The sequence below is a fragment of the Ahaetulla prasina genome, chromosome 8, assembly GCF_028640845.1.
Source record: "Ahaetulla prasina isolate Xishuangbanna chromosome 8, ASM2864084v1, whole genome shotgun sequence".
In the NCBI taxonomy this organism is placed as follows: Eukaryota; Metazoa; Chordata; class Lepidosauria; order Squamata; family Colubridae; genus Ahaetulla; species Ahaetulla prasina.
In genome coordinates, this window is record NC_080546.1 from 88311569 (window position 1) to 88326298 (window position 14730).

Consider the following 14730-nt stretch of genomic DNA (forward strand, 5'->3'; position numbering starts at 1 on the left):
TATATTAATTGGATATAATGAAAGGAAACAATAGGACAGGAACGGTAGGCACGTTTGTGCTCTTATACACGCCCCTATTTTTTTCCCCCATTGGAAAAGTTGCTGGTCTATTTGCTGCAAAAGACCTTCTTATTCGTATTTTTCTTTCCCCCGGGGTCAAAATCATCTCTTTTTTCTCTTCTCTTCTTCTCTGCCTCTCCCTTCGGGCGCTTGTCGAGAAGGCAGCCCGCCCGTCCGTCCTTCCCCCCCATCCCCCGCACAGCGAAAACTCGGCCCTTCCCTCGGCCCGCCCCGAGCCCCGCTCGCGCCTCGCTTCTGCCGACGTGGCCGGGAGGGGAGTCCAGGGCGCAGGCAGGGCGCGCCGGCAGGCAGCAGCTCGGCGGTGGTAAGAGGGCGAAATGACGACCTGCAGCTTCCTCCTTTCCTTTCCCTTCTTTTCTTTATATTTGCTATCTTTCCTTTCCTTTCATTCCATTCCCTTTCCTATTTTTCCTTCCCTTCCTTTCCATTTCTTTTTCTGTTTTTCCTTTCCTTTCCTTTCCTTTCCTTTCCTTTCCTTTCCTTTCCTTTCCTTCCCTTCCCTTCCCTTCCTCTTTTCTTTCTTCCTTTCCTTCCCTTCCCTTCCTCTTTCCTTTCCTTTCCTTTCCTTCCCTTTCTCTTTCTCTTCCTTCCTTCCTTCCTTCCTTCCTTCCTCTTTCCTTTCCTTTCCTTCCCTTCCCTTTCGTTTCCTTTCCTTTCCTTTCCTTTTTTCCTGTCCTGTCCTGTCCTGTCCTGTCCTTTCCCTTCCCTTCTCTTCCCCTTCCCTTCCCTTCCTTTCCTTCCCTTCCCTTCCCTTCCCTTCCCTTCCTCTTTTCTTTCTTCCTTTTCTTTCCTTTCCTTTTTTTACCATTTGTTACTATTTCTTTCCTTTCCTTCTTCCTCCTTTCCTTGATGAAGGTATCTTTTCTTTTATGTACACTGAGAGCATATGCACCAAGATAAATTCCTTGTGTGTCCAATCACACTTGGCCAATAAAAATTCTATTCTATTCTATTCTTTTTTCCATTTCTGCTCCTTTCTATTTCTTTCCATTCTTCTTCTCCCTTCTTCCCTTTTTTAAACAATGAAGGGCTCTTCACTTCTTCATTTCTTTCCCACGCTTTGGCTTAAATGCTCCCAGTAAAGCTCATCCCATAGAGAAGCGGGCGGGGGTCGGCGGGGGTGGTGGGGAGCAGAGATTTCTATTCTTCCGGTGCTGTTTGGGGAAGGAGCTGAAGGCCAGGCACTCAAGAGCTTTTCAGGGAGGGCAAGACTGCTTGACCCCCTCTTTGCCCCAACTGGTCTGTCATCTCAACAAATTGTTGGCCCAAAGCATTTGTGTGTGATGTAGGAATGTACGTTTGCAAAATATTAGGAGTAAAACTGAACACTGTACATTAGATAGCGATGTGCAGCCGAGCCAAGAGTAGAAGTCATGTGCAGTCGTGCACGCTCTATTTTATATATGTTTATAATTATTATTTCCCAGGGATGGGCTAACCCTCTCTCTTAACTCCATCCATTCACTTCTGAGTAGACAGATGTGGCAGAGAGTATCAAAGGCCGAGATGGAAATAAAACATGTGTAAACAAACAAGTGCGTTAAGTTCTATCTTGATATCGTTTCCAAAGTTCCGATTTTAGCATTCAAAATACCTTTTTTGGAATCTGTGTGCTTCTTGCTTCCTTGGTCATGTCTAGAAGTAGGGCTAGAAACACTGCAGAGAAGAGCAACCAAAATGATTAGGGGACTGGAGGCTAAAACATATAATGAACGGTTGCAGGAAGTGGGCCTGGCTAGTCTAGTGAAAAGAAGGACCAGGGGAGACAGGATAGCATCTTCCAATATTTGAGGGGCTGCCACAGAGAGAAAGGGGTCAAGCTATTCTCCAAAGCACCCGAAGGCCAGACAAGGAATAATGGATGGAAACTGAACAAGGAGAGATTCAACCTGGAAATGAAAAATTTTCTGACAGTGAGAACAATCAACTGATGGAACAGAAGTTGCCTTCAGAAGTTGTGGGAGCTTCATCACTGGAAGCTTTCAAGAAGAGACTGGACTGCCATCTGTCAGAAATGGTGTAGGGTCTCCTGCTTGGGCGGGGGGTTGGACTAGATGACCTACAAGGTCCCTTTCAACTACATTAGTCTGTTATTATTCTGTTATTCAGAAGTTGTAGGAGCTTCATCACTGGAAGCTTTCAAGAAGAGGCTGGATTGCCCTCTATCAGAAATGGTGTAGGGTCTGCTTGGGTGGGATGTGGGGGTGGACTAGATGACCCACAAGGTCTCTTCCAACTCTGTTACTCTGTATCGTCTCACTCTGAAAGAGGTTTCCCTCAAAGTCTCCTTCCTTACATATCAACATTACATATTAAATTAAGATGACGACTTCTTTGTAGAAAATATAGTAGATAGCTGAGGTTTATTGTCTCTTGTTAGCAGCGTATGTAGTTTAGTAGAAATTAAAAAAATAGAATTATTGTAAGGATAATCTTGCCCCTAATGTATCTTTTATTCCGTTAACATCAGGCAATTTAGCAAGTATAAGTACAGGGCCTCTGTAGCTCAGGCTGCTAATGCAGTCTGTTATTAACAGCAGCTGCCTGCAATTACTGCAGGTTCGAGTCCCACCAGGCCCAAGGTTGACTCAGCCTTCCATCCTTTATAAGGTAGGTAAAATGAGGACCCAGATTGTTGGGGGGGGGCAATAAGTTGACTTTGTATATAATATACAAATGGATGAAGACTATTGCTTGACATAGTGGAAGCCGTCCTGAGTCTTCGGAGAAGGGCGGGATATAAATGCAAATAAAAAAATAAACCAAAAAACCAAAAAAAACCCAACCTCACTTAGGGGAGAAGATGAAGTGCTACCAGTTGGGGTGCTACCACTGAGAAGGTCCCGCTCTTAATCCTGTGCTGGGAGCCAAAATATCTACTGAAGCTTGCTCTCTCTTTAGAATTTTACAGAGAAATGTGGAAATCTTCTAGTTTTCTTTGAAGAAACATACCTCTACTTTTCTCCTCTTGTAGGACCCAAAAAATGTCAGATAGCAGAGGGGAGACGTTAACTCAAGAGGAAAATGAATGGATATTGCCATCTGAGCAGAACATCTCAACATCCAACACAGCGGTACATGATGAAAAGACAATGGAGATCTCACCGCAAGTTGGTGAAAAGGAATCTTCTGAAAACACCAGCAAGGATTTAGAAGAGCAACAGGTGTTAAATTCGGAAGGTCCTTCAAACGACCAACAGTCCAGTGGAGAAACAGCTAAGAACGATGTGACTGAGTGCAGTGACTCTATAAGCCTTGAACCAGAAGTTGTACCTGAAGGGCTGAACGAAGAAAGGGATGCGGTAAGAAATAATCTGGCCAGAATTTTTTGGTGCGTCAATAGATAAGATTGGTTTACTCGTTTTACTGGATCTTTATCCTCCTTTTTCTTTATAAGTCAAGTCACTAGATATAATATTCCTCCTCCATTTTTCTCATCACAGCACCAACTCAACCCTTTATAATGGTATTGGGGGGAAAGACTTCCCGTAAAGTTGCCAATTTTAGTTTCAGGATTTGCTTAGCTTTGCTTAGACTCCCTCCTTTCCCCACCAAAAAGAAAAGATCTTAAGAGAAAACGGATGGATGGATGGATGGATGGATGGATGGATGGATGGATGGATGGATGGATGGATGGGTGGGTGGGTGGGTAAATGGATGGATGGATGGATGGATGGATGGATAGATAGGTGGATGGATGGGTGGGTGGATGAATGGACAGTAGATGGATGGATGGTGAATGGACAGGTAGGTGGATGGATGGATGGTGAATGGACAGGTAGGTGGACAGATGGATGGATGGACAGGTAGGTGGATGGATGGGTAGGTGGGTGAATGGACAGTAGATGGATAGATGGATGGATGGTGAATGGACAGGTAGGTGGATGGATGGGTGGGTGGGTGGGTGAATGGACAAGTAGATGGATGGATGGATGGATGGTGAATGGACAGGTAGGTGGACAGATGGATGGATGGACAGGTAGGTGGATGGGTGGGTGAATGGACAGTAGATGGATAGATGGATGGTTGGTGAATGGGCAGGTAGGTGGATAGATGGATGGATGGATGGATGGATGGACAGGTAGGTGGATGGAGGGGTGGGTGGGTGAATGGACAGGTAGGTGAAGGAGGGATGGATTGATGAATGGATGGTTGAGTGGGTGGGTGGGTGAATGGACAGTAGATGGATTGATGAATGGGTGGGTGAATGGACAGGTAGTTGGATGGATGGATGGATGGATGGATGGTGAATGGACAGGTAGGTGAAGGAGGGATGGATTGATGAATAGATGGGTGGGTGGATGGATGGATGGATGGATGGATGGATGGATGTGTGGGTGGGTAGATGGAGGGATGGAGGGATTTTGATCCCTAATGTCCACATAGATAGCTGCTCTCCATGATGATCTATCCCTAACTTGACTTTCTTGACTCTCAGGTCTTCTAAAGGTGAATCTGTTGCCATTATAACTGCGCACTCTGTGAACTTGAAAGATACTTGGTTTAAAATGTGAACTGCATAGTTTCTAATTTAGAATGGTTATTACTCTTTGAGTAGAATATATGCAGCTCAGGGGTGAACTGTGGTGTCCTTGGTGAAGACTCTGAGCTTGGCCGAAGGACTCCACAATTTTACTTTATAAGACCCCTGCCTCATGCCGCAGATCCTTAATTTTTTAATAATTAAATATTAAATTACTTAATGATTAATTTATTCCTTCCATTGCACGTAGCAATATTTAACAAACGCAAACAATTTTCTGTTTCTGTAACTTTTTTCCCCCCTCGTAGGATTCAGTATCCAAAGGAAAAGGATGGACCACTTGGGGATCCTGGAGCAAGTCCCTTCTTTCGACTGCTTCTGCTACAGTTGTTAAGTATCCAAACTAGGGATGAAATCTAAAAATTTTCCCTGTGGGCGTGGCTTAATTGGTGGGCGTGGCTTGGTGGTCAGGTGACCCGGTGGGCATGGCTGGGTAGTCAGGTGACTGAATGGGCATGGCCAATAATAATAAATAATAAAAATAATAAAGTATACAAAACTTGGGAGTGCACCGGTCTACCTTCTTTAGAAACAGAGGCATCGGTCTACTAATTGCCTTTTTTTGGGAGGCACCGGTCTACCTTTTTTAAAAATAGAGGCACTGGTCTACTAATTGCCTTTTTTTGGGAGCGCACCGGTCTACCTTCTTTAAAAATAGATGCACCAGTCTAATTGCCTTTTTTTGGGAGGCACCGGTCTACCTTTTTTAAAAATAGAGGCACTGGTCTACTAATTGCCTTTTTTTGGGAGGCACCGGTCTACCTTCTTTAAAAATAGAGGCACCGGTCTACTAGCCGCCTACAGTGTTGATCAGCTGTAGTGCAGTCCTTTGAAGTGCCGCGACAGTCATTTAAGGCCGTTTGCAGCTATATCACCACCGAGAGCTTCAGGGACAGAGAAGAGGAATAGCGAGGCATGGGCGGTGGAGGGGGGCCAGGGATTTTTGCTACCGGTCCTCCGAACTACCCACCCCCATTGCTACAAGATCGCGCGATCCGGTCCGAACCAGGAGCATTTCACCCCTGATCCAAACCCATATTAAGTTACGAATTGTGTAAACGTTGTCTAAACATAGTTAAGCATAAAAATATTATTTCCTCTATGATTAAGATCAGTCCTTGACTTAGAGTACATTGAATAAAATAGAATAACAGAGTTGGAAGGGACCTTGGAGGTCTTCTAGTCCAACCCCCTGCCCAGGCAGGAAACCCTACACCACTTCAGACAAATGGTTGTCCAACATCTTCTTAAAAACTTCCAGTGTTGGAGCATCCACAACTTCTGGAGGCAAGTTGTTCCACTGATTAATTGTTCTAACTGTCAGGAAATTTCTCCTTAGTTCTAAGTTGCTTCTTTCCTTGATCAGTTTCCATCCGTTGCTTCTTGTCCTGCCCTCAAGTGCTTTGGAGAATGGCTTGACTCCCTCTTCTTTGGGGTATCCCCTGAGATATTGGAAGACTGCTATCATGTCTCCCCTAGTCCTTCTTTTCATTAAACTAGACATATCCAGTTCCAGCAACCGTTCTTCGTATGTTTTAGCCTCCAGTCCCCTAATCATCTTTGTTGCTCTTCTCTGCACTCTTTCTAGAGTCTCAACATCTTTTTTACATCATGGCGACCAAAACTGGATGCAGTATTCCAAGTGTGGCCTTACCAAGGCATTATAAAGCGGTATTAACACTTCATGTAATCTTGATTCTATCTCTCTGTTTATGCAGCCCAGAACTGTGTTGGCTTTTTTGGCAGCACTCCACACACATTGAGACTAGGAGATGTTGTAAAAGGCTTCTGCCATTAGTTTAGGCCACAATAAAAGTTTTTCACAGCTGCCGAGGCTTAATTCTTTTTGGATGTACGCATTTCTCTCCGAACAATCCCAATTGCTGAGCCGTTTCTCCTTCTGCGAGATTCCACATCTGCAAACTAAACAGAGTCTTAAAAAACCTGCACCATCGATGCCAGACGGCCAAATACAGATAATCCTCGACTTACAACCGCAACTGAGCCCAAAATGTATGTTGCTGAGCAGGACAAGTTGTGAGGTCAAGAAGCAGCGGGTGGAAACCAATCAAGGGGGGAAGCTACCTAGAACTAAGGAGATTTCTAATTTCCTGACGGTTAGAACAATTAATCAGTGGAACGACTTGCCTCCAGAAGTTGTGGGTGCTCCGACACTGGAAGTTGTTAAGAAGAGATTGGACAACCATTTGTCTGAAATAACAAAGAACAACAACAGAGTTGGAAGGGACCTTGGAGGCCTTCTAGTCCAACCCCCTGCCCAGGCAGGAAATGGTAGAGGGTTTTCCTGCCTGAGCAGGGGGTTGGACTAGAAGACCTCCAAGGTCCCTTCCAACTCTGTTTATTCTATTCTAGTGTGGGCTAGTGATGACGGTGCTGGACCAAAAGCCTGGTTTATTTATTTATTTTATTTTTATTTATTTTATTTTGTCACAACAATATATGTAGGTATCATACAAAAAGATTATATAGTAAATAAACACATATATGGGTAAATATAAGGAGGTATAAGCATATATATAGGAAGAAGGAAAGAAAAACAATAGGACAGGAACGGTAGGCACGTTTGTGCTCTTATGCACGCCCCTTATGGTCCTCTTAGGAATGGGGTGAGGTCAATAGTAGAAAGTTTTTGGTTAAAGCTTTTAGGATTATGGGAAGAGACCACAGAGTCAGGTAAAGTATTCCAAGCACTGATGATTCTGTTACAGAAGTCATATTTTCTGCAATCTAGATTAAAGCGGTTGACATTAAGTTTAAATCTATTAGTTGCTCTAGTATTATTGCAATTAAAGCTGAAGTAGTCTTTAACAGGAAGGACATTACAATAGATGATTCTGTGAGTTAAGCTTAGGTCTTGTCGAAGGCGACGGAGTTCCAAGTTTTCTAAGCCTAGGATTTCAAGTCTGGTGGGATAAGGTATTTTATTGTTTTCAGAGGAATGGAGAACTCTTCTTGTAAAATATTTCTGGACACGTTCAATTGTATTGATGTCGGAGATGTGGTGAGGGTTCCAAACAGGCGAGCTGTATTCTAGAATTGGTCTAGCAAATGTTTTATATGCTCTGGTTAGTAGTGTGGTGTTTTTGGAAAAGAAGCTACGCAAAATTAGGTTTACAACTCTTAGAGCTTTTTTTGCTATGTAGTTGCAGTGGGCTTTGGCACTTAGATCATTTGACATGAAAACTCCATTGGTTCTTAGTCTCCTTCAGGCCCAGAAAGTTTGGCTCTTTGTCCCCAAAGCAATGCTAGTGTTGACCACCATTTCTCAACCTCACCAGCTTGAACATTTGCGGACTTCAACTCCCAGAATTCCCCACTCAGCTTGCTGGGGAATTCTGGGAGCTGAAGTTCATATGTCTTTAAGCCACTATGGTTGAGAAAGCACAGATATAGACTGAGAGAGAGAGAGAGAGAGAGAGAGAGAGAGAGAGAAGCCAGATTCATTACCCTAACCAATAAGAGGAAAAACGTAATTTTTGAGCAGTCTGCACATTTTGGAGCATGCAACATAGTGTTTGAGCAGAGGGATGGACTAGAAGACCTCCAAGGTCCCTTCCAACTCGTTTTTTTATTTTTATTTTGTCACAACAGGATATACAATCATCAACATAAACAATAACCCATCATGAGAGAAAAAGTATATATAAGTAAAAGTATAAGTAAAAGTATGCATATAATACTATAATGAAGGGAACAATAGGACAGGAACGGTAGGCACTTTTGTGCTCTTATGCACGCCCCTTATAGTCCTCTCAGGAATGGGGTGAGGTCAATAGTAGACAGTTTTTGGTTGAAGATTTTGGGGTTTTGAGTAGAGACTATGGAGTCAGGTAGTGAGTTCCAAGCGTTAACAACTCTGTTACAAAAGTCATATTTTCTGCAATCAAGTTTGAAGCGGTTGACATTAAGTTTGAGTCTATTGTTTGCTCTTGTATTGTTGCGATTGAAGCTGAAGTAGTCTTTTACAGGAAGAATATTGCAATAGATGATTCCGTGTGTTAAACTTAGGTCTTGTCGGAGTCGGCGGAGTTCTGAGTTTTCTAATCCCAGGATTTCAAGCCTGGTGGTATAAGGTATTTTGTTGTTTTCGGAGGAAAAATAAAATAAGGTATTTTGTTGTTTTCGGTTATTCTGTTCTATTCTGTTATGTGAGTTCTGCTCCGTTTTATGACCTTTCTTTGGGTGAGAAGTAAAAGGTCTTCAAAGAAAAAAAAATCCAGAAAATCTAGCTTACCTCTTGAAAAAAAAAAACAACTTGGGACAACCACGATCTGGAGGACTGAGACTCAACATAGAAAACACAGATCCTTTGGAAAACAGATGACAAAAAACCGTCCGGATTTTCTTTCCAAAGTGTAGTAAAATGTGGAAAAAAAATCCATCAGGAATAGAACATTCTTATTCGGCCATTTGTTCTTACTTAACCAAGGTCAAAAAGCAGATCGGCGGCATTAATAAAACCTGATGGACAGCTGTCGTTGATCTGGAGGAATTAAAATCGCCGGCGAGGTGGCGTTATTTCTAGATCGTGCAAAGTCAGTTCGAGACGTTGAAAAAGAGGTTTTCTTAATAGTAGAAGCGACAATGCAAAATGAGACAGAGAAGGGTGGGTTCCGAATTCAATTAAGCGCAAATGAGCTGAGAGCAGAAAAACAGGCTGTGACACGATTGAAATCCATTCAGCGGGAACTTAATACGATTTAATGTTTCATCAGTTGATGGGAGAGCGCATTAGAACCGAAGGGCCAGCTTTAAATCAAATCACTCAGTAAAGGTTGCTTATTGGAATACACCAAACACATTAATTATTGGAACGCTGGAAATTTTTGCCAGGGTGTAATTCCATGGGACGCGGTGGCTCAGTGGCTAAGATGCTGAGCTTGTCGATGGAAAGATCGGCAGTTCAGCAGTTCGAATCCCTAGTGCCGCGTAAACGGGGTGAGCTCCCGTTACTCGTCCCAGCATCTGCCAACCTAGCAGTTTGAAAGCACGTAAAAAATGCGAGTAGAAAAAATAGGGACCACCTCTGGTGAGAAGGTAACAGCGTTCCGTGCGCCTTTGGCGTTGAGTCATGCCGGCCGCATGACCATGGAGACGTCTTCGGACAGCACTGGCTCTTTGGCTGTGAAGAAGAGATCAGCATGCCCCCTAGAGTTGGGAACGACTAGCACATATGTGCGAGGGGAACCTGTCGTGTCCCACTCCTCCGCTGACAGCCGGGTCAGGGAAATCCGAATCAGGCGTGCCTCTGCAGCTCTGCCAAAGTCCTAGCAAAGTCCTCAGGGCAGGCAGGAGACCAGAAAGTGACTTCAGCAAGATATGTTTAGACTTTGCCTGACTCAGAGAATGCCAGAAAGCAGGTCCTTTATATAGGCCATGGAGTGTGGCTCCATGACTCAGCACTTATCCAGGCCTGCCCCTCCCTTCCTTCTGTTGCCTCCGTCTATCAAGTCTTCTGACGCGAGGGTCACTCCAGTCTGCAGCTGTTGGCAATTGACCTCCCTCAGGCTCACATGCTGTGGAGGAGGGGGAGGGGTCTAGTTGCTCCGTTTGCCTGGGCATGGAGCCAGAGCTGGGGGCTGGAGATACTTCCTCCTCTTCAGCCTGTCTAGGCATGGAGCCAGGGCTGGGGCTGGGAGGCATACTAGGACATTCCTCCGTGTTCGGAAGCAGATAAGAAGGCCCCGGCTGTGGTGAGATCGGACGAGACACAACAGAACCTTTACCTTTTTAATTCCATGAAATCCTGTAAATCTAAGCCAACGTTATCTTTTATGGTAGATGGGCTGGTGGTGGCTGAGGCCAAAAACCCTCCCAAAATTGGTCTCAGCCAGAGGTGGGCGTCACATACTGTAACAACCGGTTTGCCTAGCATCGGAAATGTGAGCGTGCGTGTCAAAAAACACGGCAATTCGCTCGCGCAGCCTTCTGCACATGCGTGCACTGTCAAAAAACAGCAATTCGCTTGAACGCACCTTCCACACATCGGTGCAGCATCAAAAACTCAGCGATATAGGATGGGATTGTGCCCACAGGTCACAACAGGGCCGGATAGCTCAGGCTGGTAAGGCCTGTTATTAAGAACACAAAAGCCTGCAATTACTGCAGGTTCAAGCCCGGCCCAAGGTTGACTCAGCCTTCCATCCTTTATAAGGTAGGTAAAATGAGGACCCAGATTGTTGGGGGGGCAATAAGTTGACTTTGTATAATATACAAATAGAATGAGACTATTGCCCTATACACTGTAAGCCGCCCTGAGTCTTCGGAGAAGGGCGGGGTATAAATGTAAACAAAACAAAACAAAAAAAACTACCGGTTCACCCGAACCGGTACGAACCGGCGGAAGCCCATCACTGGTCTCAGCAGCTTTCATTGATAACACTGATTCTTCAGTGGCTCTTTTAATGATTGAATTTTTCATAGAGTTTCAGGATCAAGTCAACGTAGAGTGGTTGCATTTCAAATATACAGGTAGTCCTCAACTTACGACCCAGAATCCCTGTGGTTAAGCGAGACATTTGTTCAGTGAGTTTTGCCCCGTTTTACGACCTTTTCTTGCCTTAATACGATTTAATGTTTCATCAGTTGATGGGAGAGCGCATTAGAACCGAAGGGCCAGTGTTAAGGGAATGGCTGCCGTTGTTAAGTTAGTAACATGGTGGTTCAGTGAAATCTACTTTCCCCGTTGAATTTGCTTCTTAGAAGGTTCCGCAAAAGGGGATCACACGATCCCTGGACACTACAATGGTCATAAATGTGAATCCGTTGCCAAGCATCTGAATTCCGGTCACATGATCGTGGGTCGTAAGTGTGAAAAACCGTCATGAGTCGCTTCTTTCCCCAATGCTGTTGTAACTTTGGTCACTAAGGGAACGGTTGTAAGTCAAGGACTATCTATACGTGTCCCACTTCAGGTCAAGGATTAACAGCAGTGAAAGAAAAAGCCGGCATTCTCCGAACTCGCGCACCTTCCTCGGCGTCTTCAGACGGTGGACCTCCAGAGGCCTCCAAAAACATCGTCACAGGTCTTGTCGTTCTCAAGAAATCTGCCCGAAAACTCTTTGTTTTCATCGTGAAATTGTTGACCATGTTCTGACTGGATTTTTTTTTCCAATGGGTTTAAGATGTGGAAGAAGATCGGCAGCAGAGTTTTGAAGAGAACGTGGCCTTACCTTCGTCTCCTGCAGGATCGCGGGGAGTGCTCTCAACCATCACTAGCGCTGTGCAAAATACCGTAAGGATTTCTAGGGATAAAATAAGAGGGAGGACGCTCAGCGATAGTAACTGGGAGAGGGATCTCGGAGTCCTAATGGACGATCACTTAAACACGAGCCGGCCGCGTGCTGCAGCTGCCAATAAAGCTAACACAATCCTAGGCTGTATTAACCGAGGGATAGAATCAAGGTCATATGAAATATGAAATATGAAAAAATATGAAAAATAAATAAATAAATAAAGGTCAGGTGAAGTGTTCGTTTCACTTTATAAGGCCTTGGTAAGAAGGCCACACTACCTAGGGATGTGGTGACTCAGTGGGCTAAGACGCTGAGCTCGTCGATCGAAAGGTCGGCAGTTCAGAGGTTCGAATCCCTAGTGCCGCGTCACGGGGTGAGCTCCCGTGACTTGTCCCAGCTTCTGCCAACCTAGCAGTTCGAAAGCACGTAAAAAAAATGCAAGTAGAAAAATAGGGACCACCTTTGGTGGGAAGGTAACCGCGTTCCGTGCGCATTTCGTCATGCCGGCCACATGACCACGGAGACATCTTCGGACAGCGCTGGCTCTTCGGCTTTGAAATGGAGATGAGCACTGCCCCCTAGAGCCGGGAACGAATAGCACACATGTGCAAGGGGAACCTTTACCTTTACCTTTAAAGCCACCTTTGGAATACTGCATCCAGTTTTGGTTGCCACGATATAAAAAAAATATCTTGAGACTCTAGAAAAAAAATGCAGAGAAGAGCAACGATGATGATTAGGGGACTGGAGGCTAAAACATATAATAAACAGTTGCAAGAATTTGGTTGGTCTAGTTTAATGAAAAGAAGGAATTAGGAGGTGACATGATACCACTGTTCCAATATCTAAGGGGCTGCCACAAAGAAGAGGGAGTCAACCTATTCCCCATTTGGTGTCATCCAAAAGATTAGCAACAAACCCATAAATCCTGATTCTAAGAAACAGAGAGAATAATACATTCGTAAACTGCAAAATAGTGGTCCTGTACCAATCTCCCAATAGGGTTATTTTAAAATGTATATTATTATATACTTGTAATACTGCTTTTAAGCGCCATGTGCTTAGAGCTCAAAAGCATTGTTAGAGACCCCGCACACCCTCTCCACGGTCTGTTTGTGTTGCTCCCCCCTGGGAGGAGGTTTCGAAATATTTCTAGCAGGACTACCAGATTCTATAACAGCTTTGTTCCCTAGGCCATCCGTCTGGTAAACTCGCAAGATTAATTTTCCTCCCATGTACATGTATATATCCGAACTAGACTGTGATGTTTCGCTGTGCCATATGTGTGTGTGGGGGGGGGGGCTATATGCATAATGGTTTTGAGAGCTGAATGCAACAAAATTTCATCTATCCTATCCTATCCTATCCTATCCTATCCTATCCTATCCCATTCCATTCCATTTATTTCCATTCCATTCCATTCCACTCCATTACATTCCATTTATTTTCATCCTATCCTATCCTATCCTATCCTATCCTATCTTATCCTATCCTATCCTATCCTATTCCATTCCATTCCATTTATTTCCATTCCATTCCATTCCACTCCATTACATTCCATTTATTTTCATCCTATCCTATCCTATCCTATCCTATCCTATCCTATCCTATCCTATCCTACCCTACCCTATCCCATTCCATTTATTTCCATTCCATTCCATTCTATTCCATTCCATTCCACTCCATTCCATTCCATTTATTTTCATCCTATCCTATCCTATCCTATCCTATCCTATCCTATCCTATCCTATCCTATCCTATCCTATCCTATCCTATTCCATTTATTTCCATTCCATTCCATTCCATTTTATTTTATTTATTTATTTTGTCACAACAGTATATATAAGCATAAGTATGAAATAACTATACAACATATAAGCATATATGTAAATATAAGCATGAAATAATTATACGAGTTGGATACGATCAAGGGGAACATTAGGACAGGAACGGTAGGCACGTTGGTGCTCTTATGCACGCCCCTTACAGACCTCTTAGGAATGGGGTGAGGTCGATAGTAGATAGTCTTTGGTTTATTTATTTATTTATTTTATTCCATTCCATTCCATTCCACTCCACTCCACTCCACTCCACTCCACTCCACTCCACTCCATTCCATTTATTTTCATTCTATTCTATTCTATTCTATTCTATTCTATTCTATTCTATTCCAATTTTCATTCCTGTATTTTATTCTATTCCTCATTCCATTATTCTCTCCTCTTCTCCTCTCTTTTCCCTTCCCTTCCCTTCCCTTCCCTTCTTCATTCCTCTATTCTATTCCATTCCATTCCACCCTAAAATTAACGGGGTTTACTTATTCACAAGTACATAGATAGAAGTGCTGATGAACACGACGAGAGTTCTGCTCAATTTTACACAGGGCAAAAGTGTCTTAACTGGCGGACTGGGTGCTTTGGAATTCATCGGCAAGAAAACCATGAACGTTCTAGCAGAAAGCGATCCTGGGTTCAAGAAAACCAAAACCCTGATGGAACGGACCGTTTCCTTATCTCAGGTGAAACACGCACATCATCAACAGGGACTTAGCAAGACGCTTCCAATTTAGCCCTGGTCTCGATGAGTTGGTGCCACTTCAACCTGATTTGGCAGGAGGCGATTCTAGTCATTGTAGGTTCCACATAAAACCATCTGTCATTGCAGATGATTTATCAGGAGTTTTGGAAAGTCTTTTGAGCAGAAGCCTTGTTACCGTTGATTGGAAACTTTGCAGATATTTCAGTTATCGATTCAGAAGACCGAACCACGAAGGGTAGGAGAAACAGGTTTATTTGCGCAAAAGTTCAGCCCATTCGCATGGGAGAAAGTAACACCCAAGGTGTTACTTTT

At 43.8% G+C, this 14730-nt stretch overlaps 1 protein-coding gene across 2 annotated transcripts in view; it reads left to right on the plus strand.

The window, feature by feature from the left end:
- Window positions 1–330: 330 nt before the first annotated feature.
- Window positions 331–14730, plus strand: part of FAM114A1 (family with sequence similarity 114 member A1) — a 34037-nt gene continuing 19637 nt past the window's right edge. The window contains exons 1-6 of one of the 2 annotated variants that reach the window (XM_058193829.1): window positions 331–385; window positions 3056–3383; window positions 4873–4953; window positions 11559–11670; window positions 11770–11879; window positions 14264–14398. In XM_058193829.1, the coding sequence (XP_058049812.1) occupies window positions 3066–3383; window positions 4873–4953; window positions 11559–11670; window positions 11770–11879; window positions 14264–14398 (756 nt within the window). In that variant the 5' untranslated portion in view covers window positions 331–385; window positions 3056–3065. Of the gene's footprint in view, window positions 386–3055; window positions 3384–4872; window positions 4954–11558; window positions 11671–11769; window positions 11880–14263; window positions 14399–14730 lie in introns of those variants that run through there. The other variant, XM_058193830.1, reaches the window with a different exon arrangement.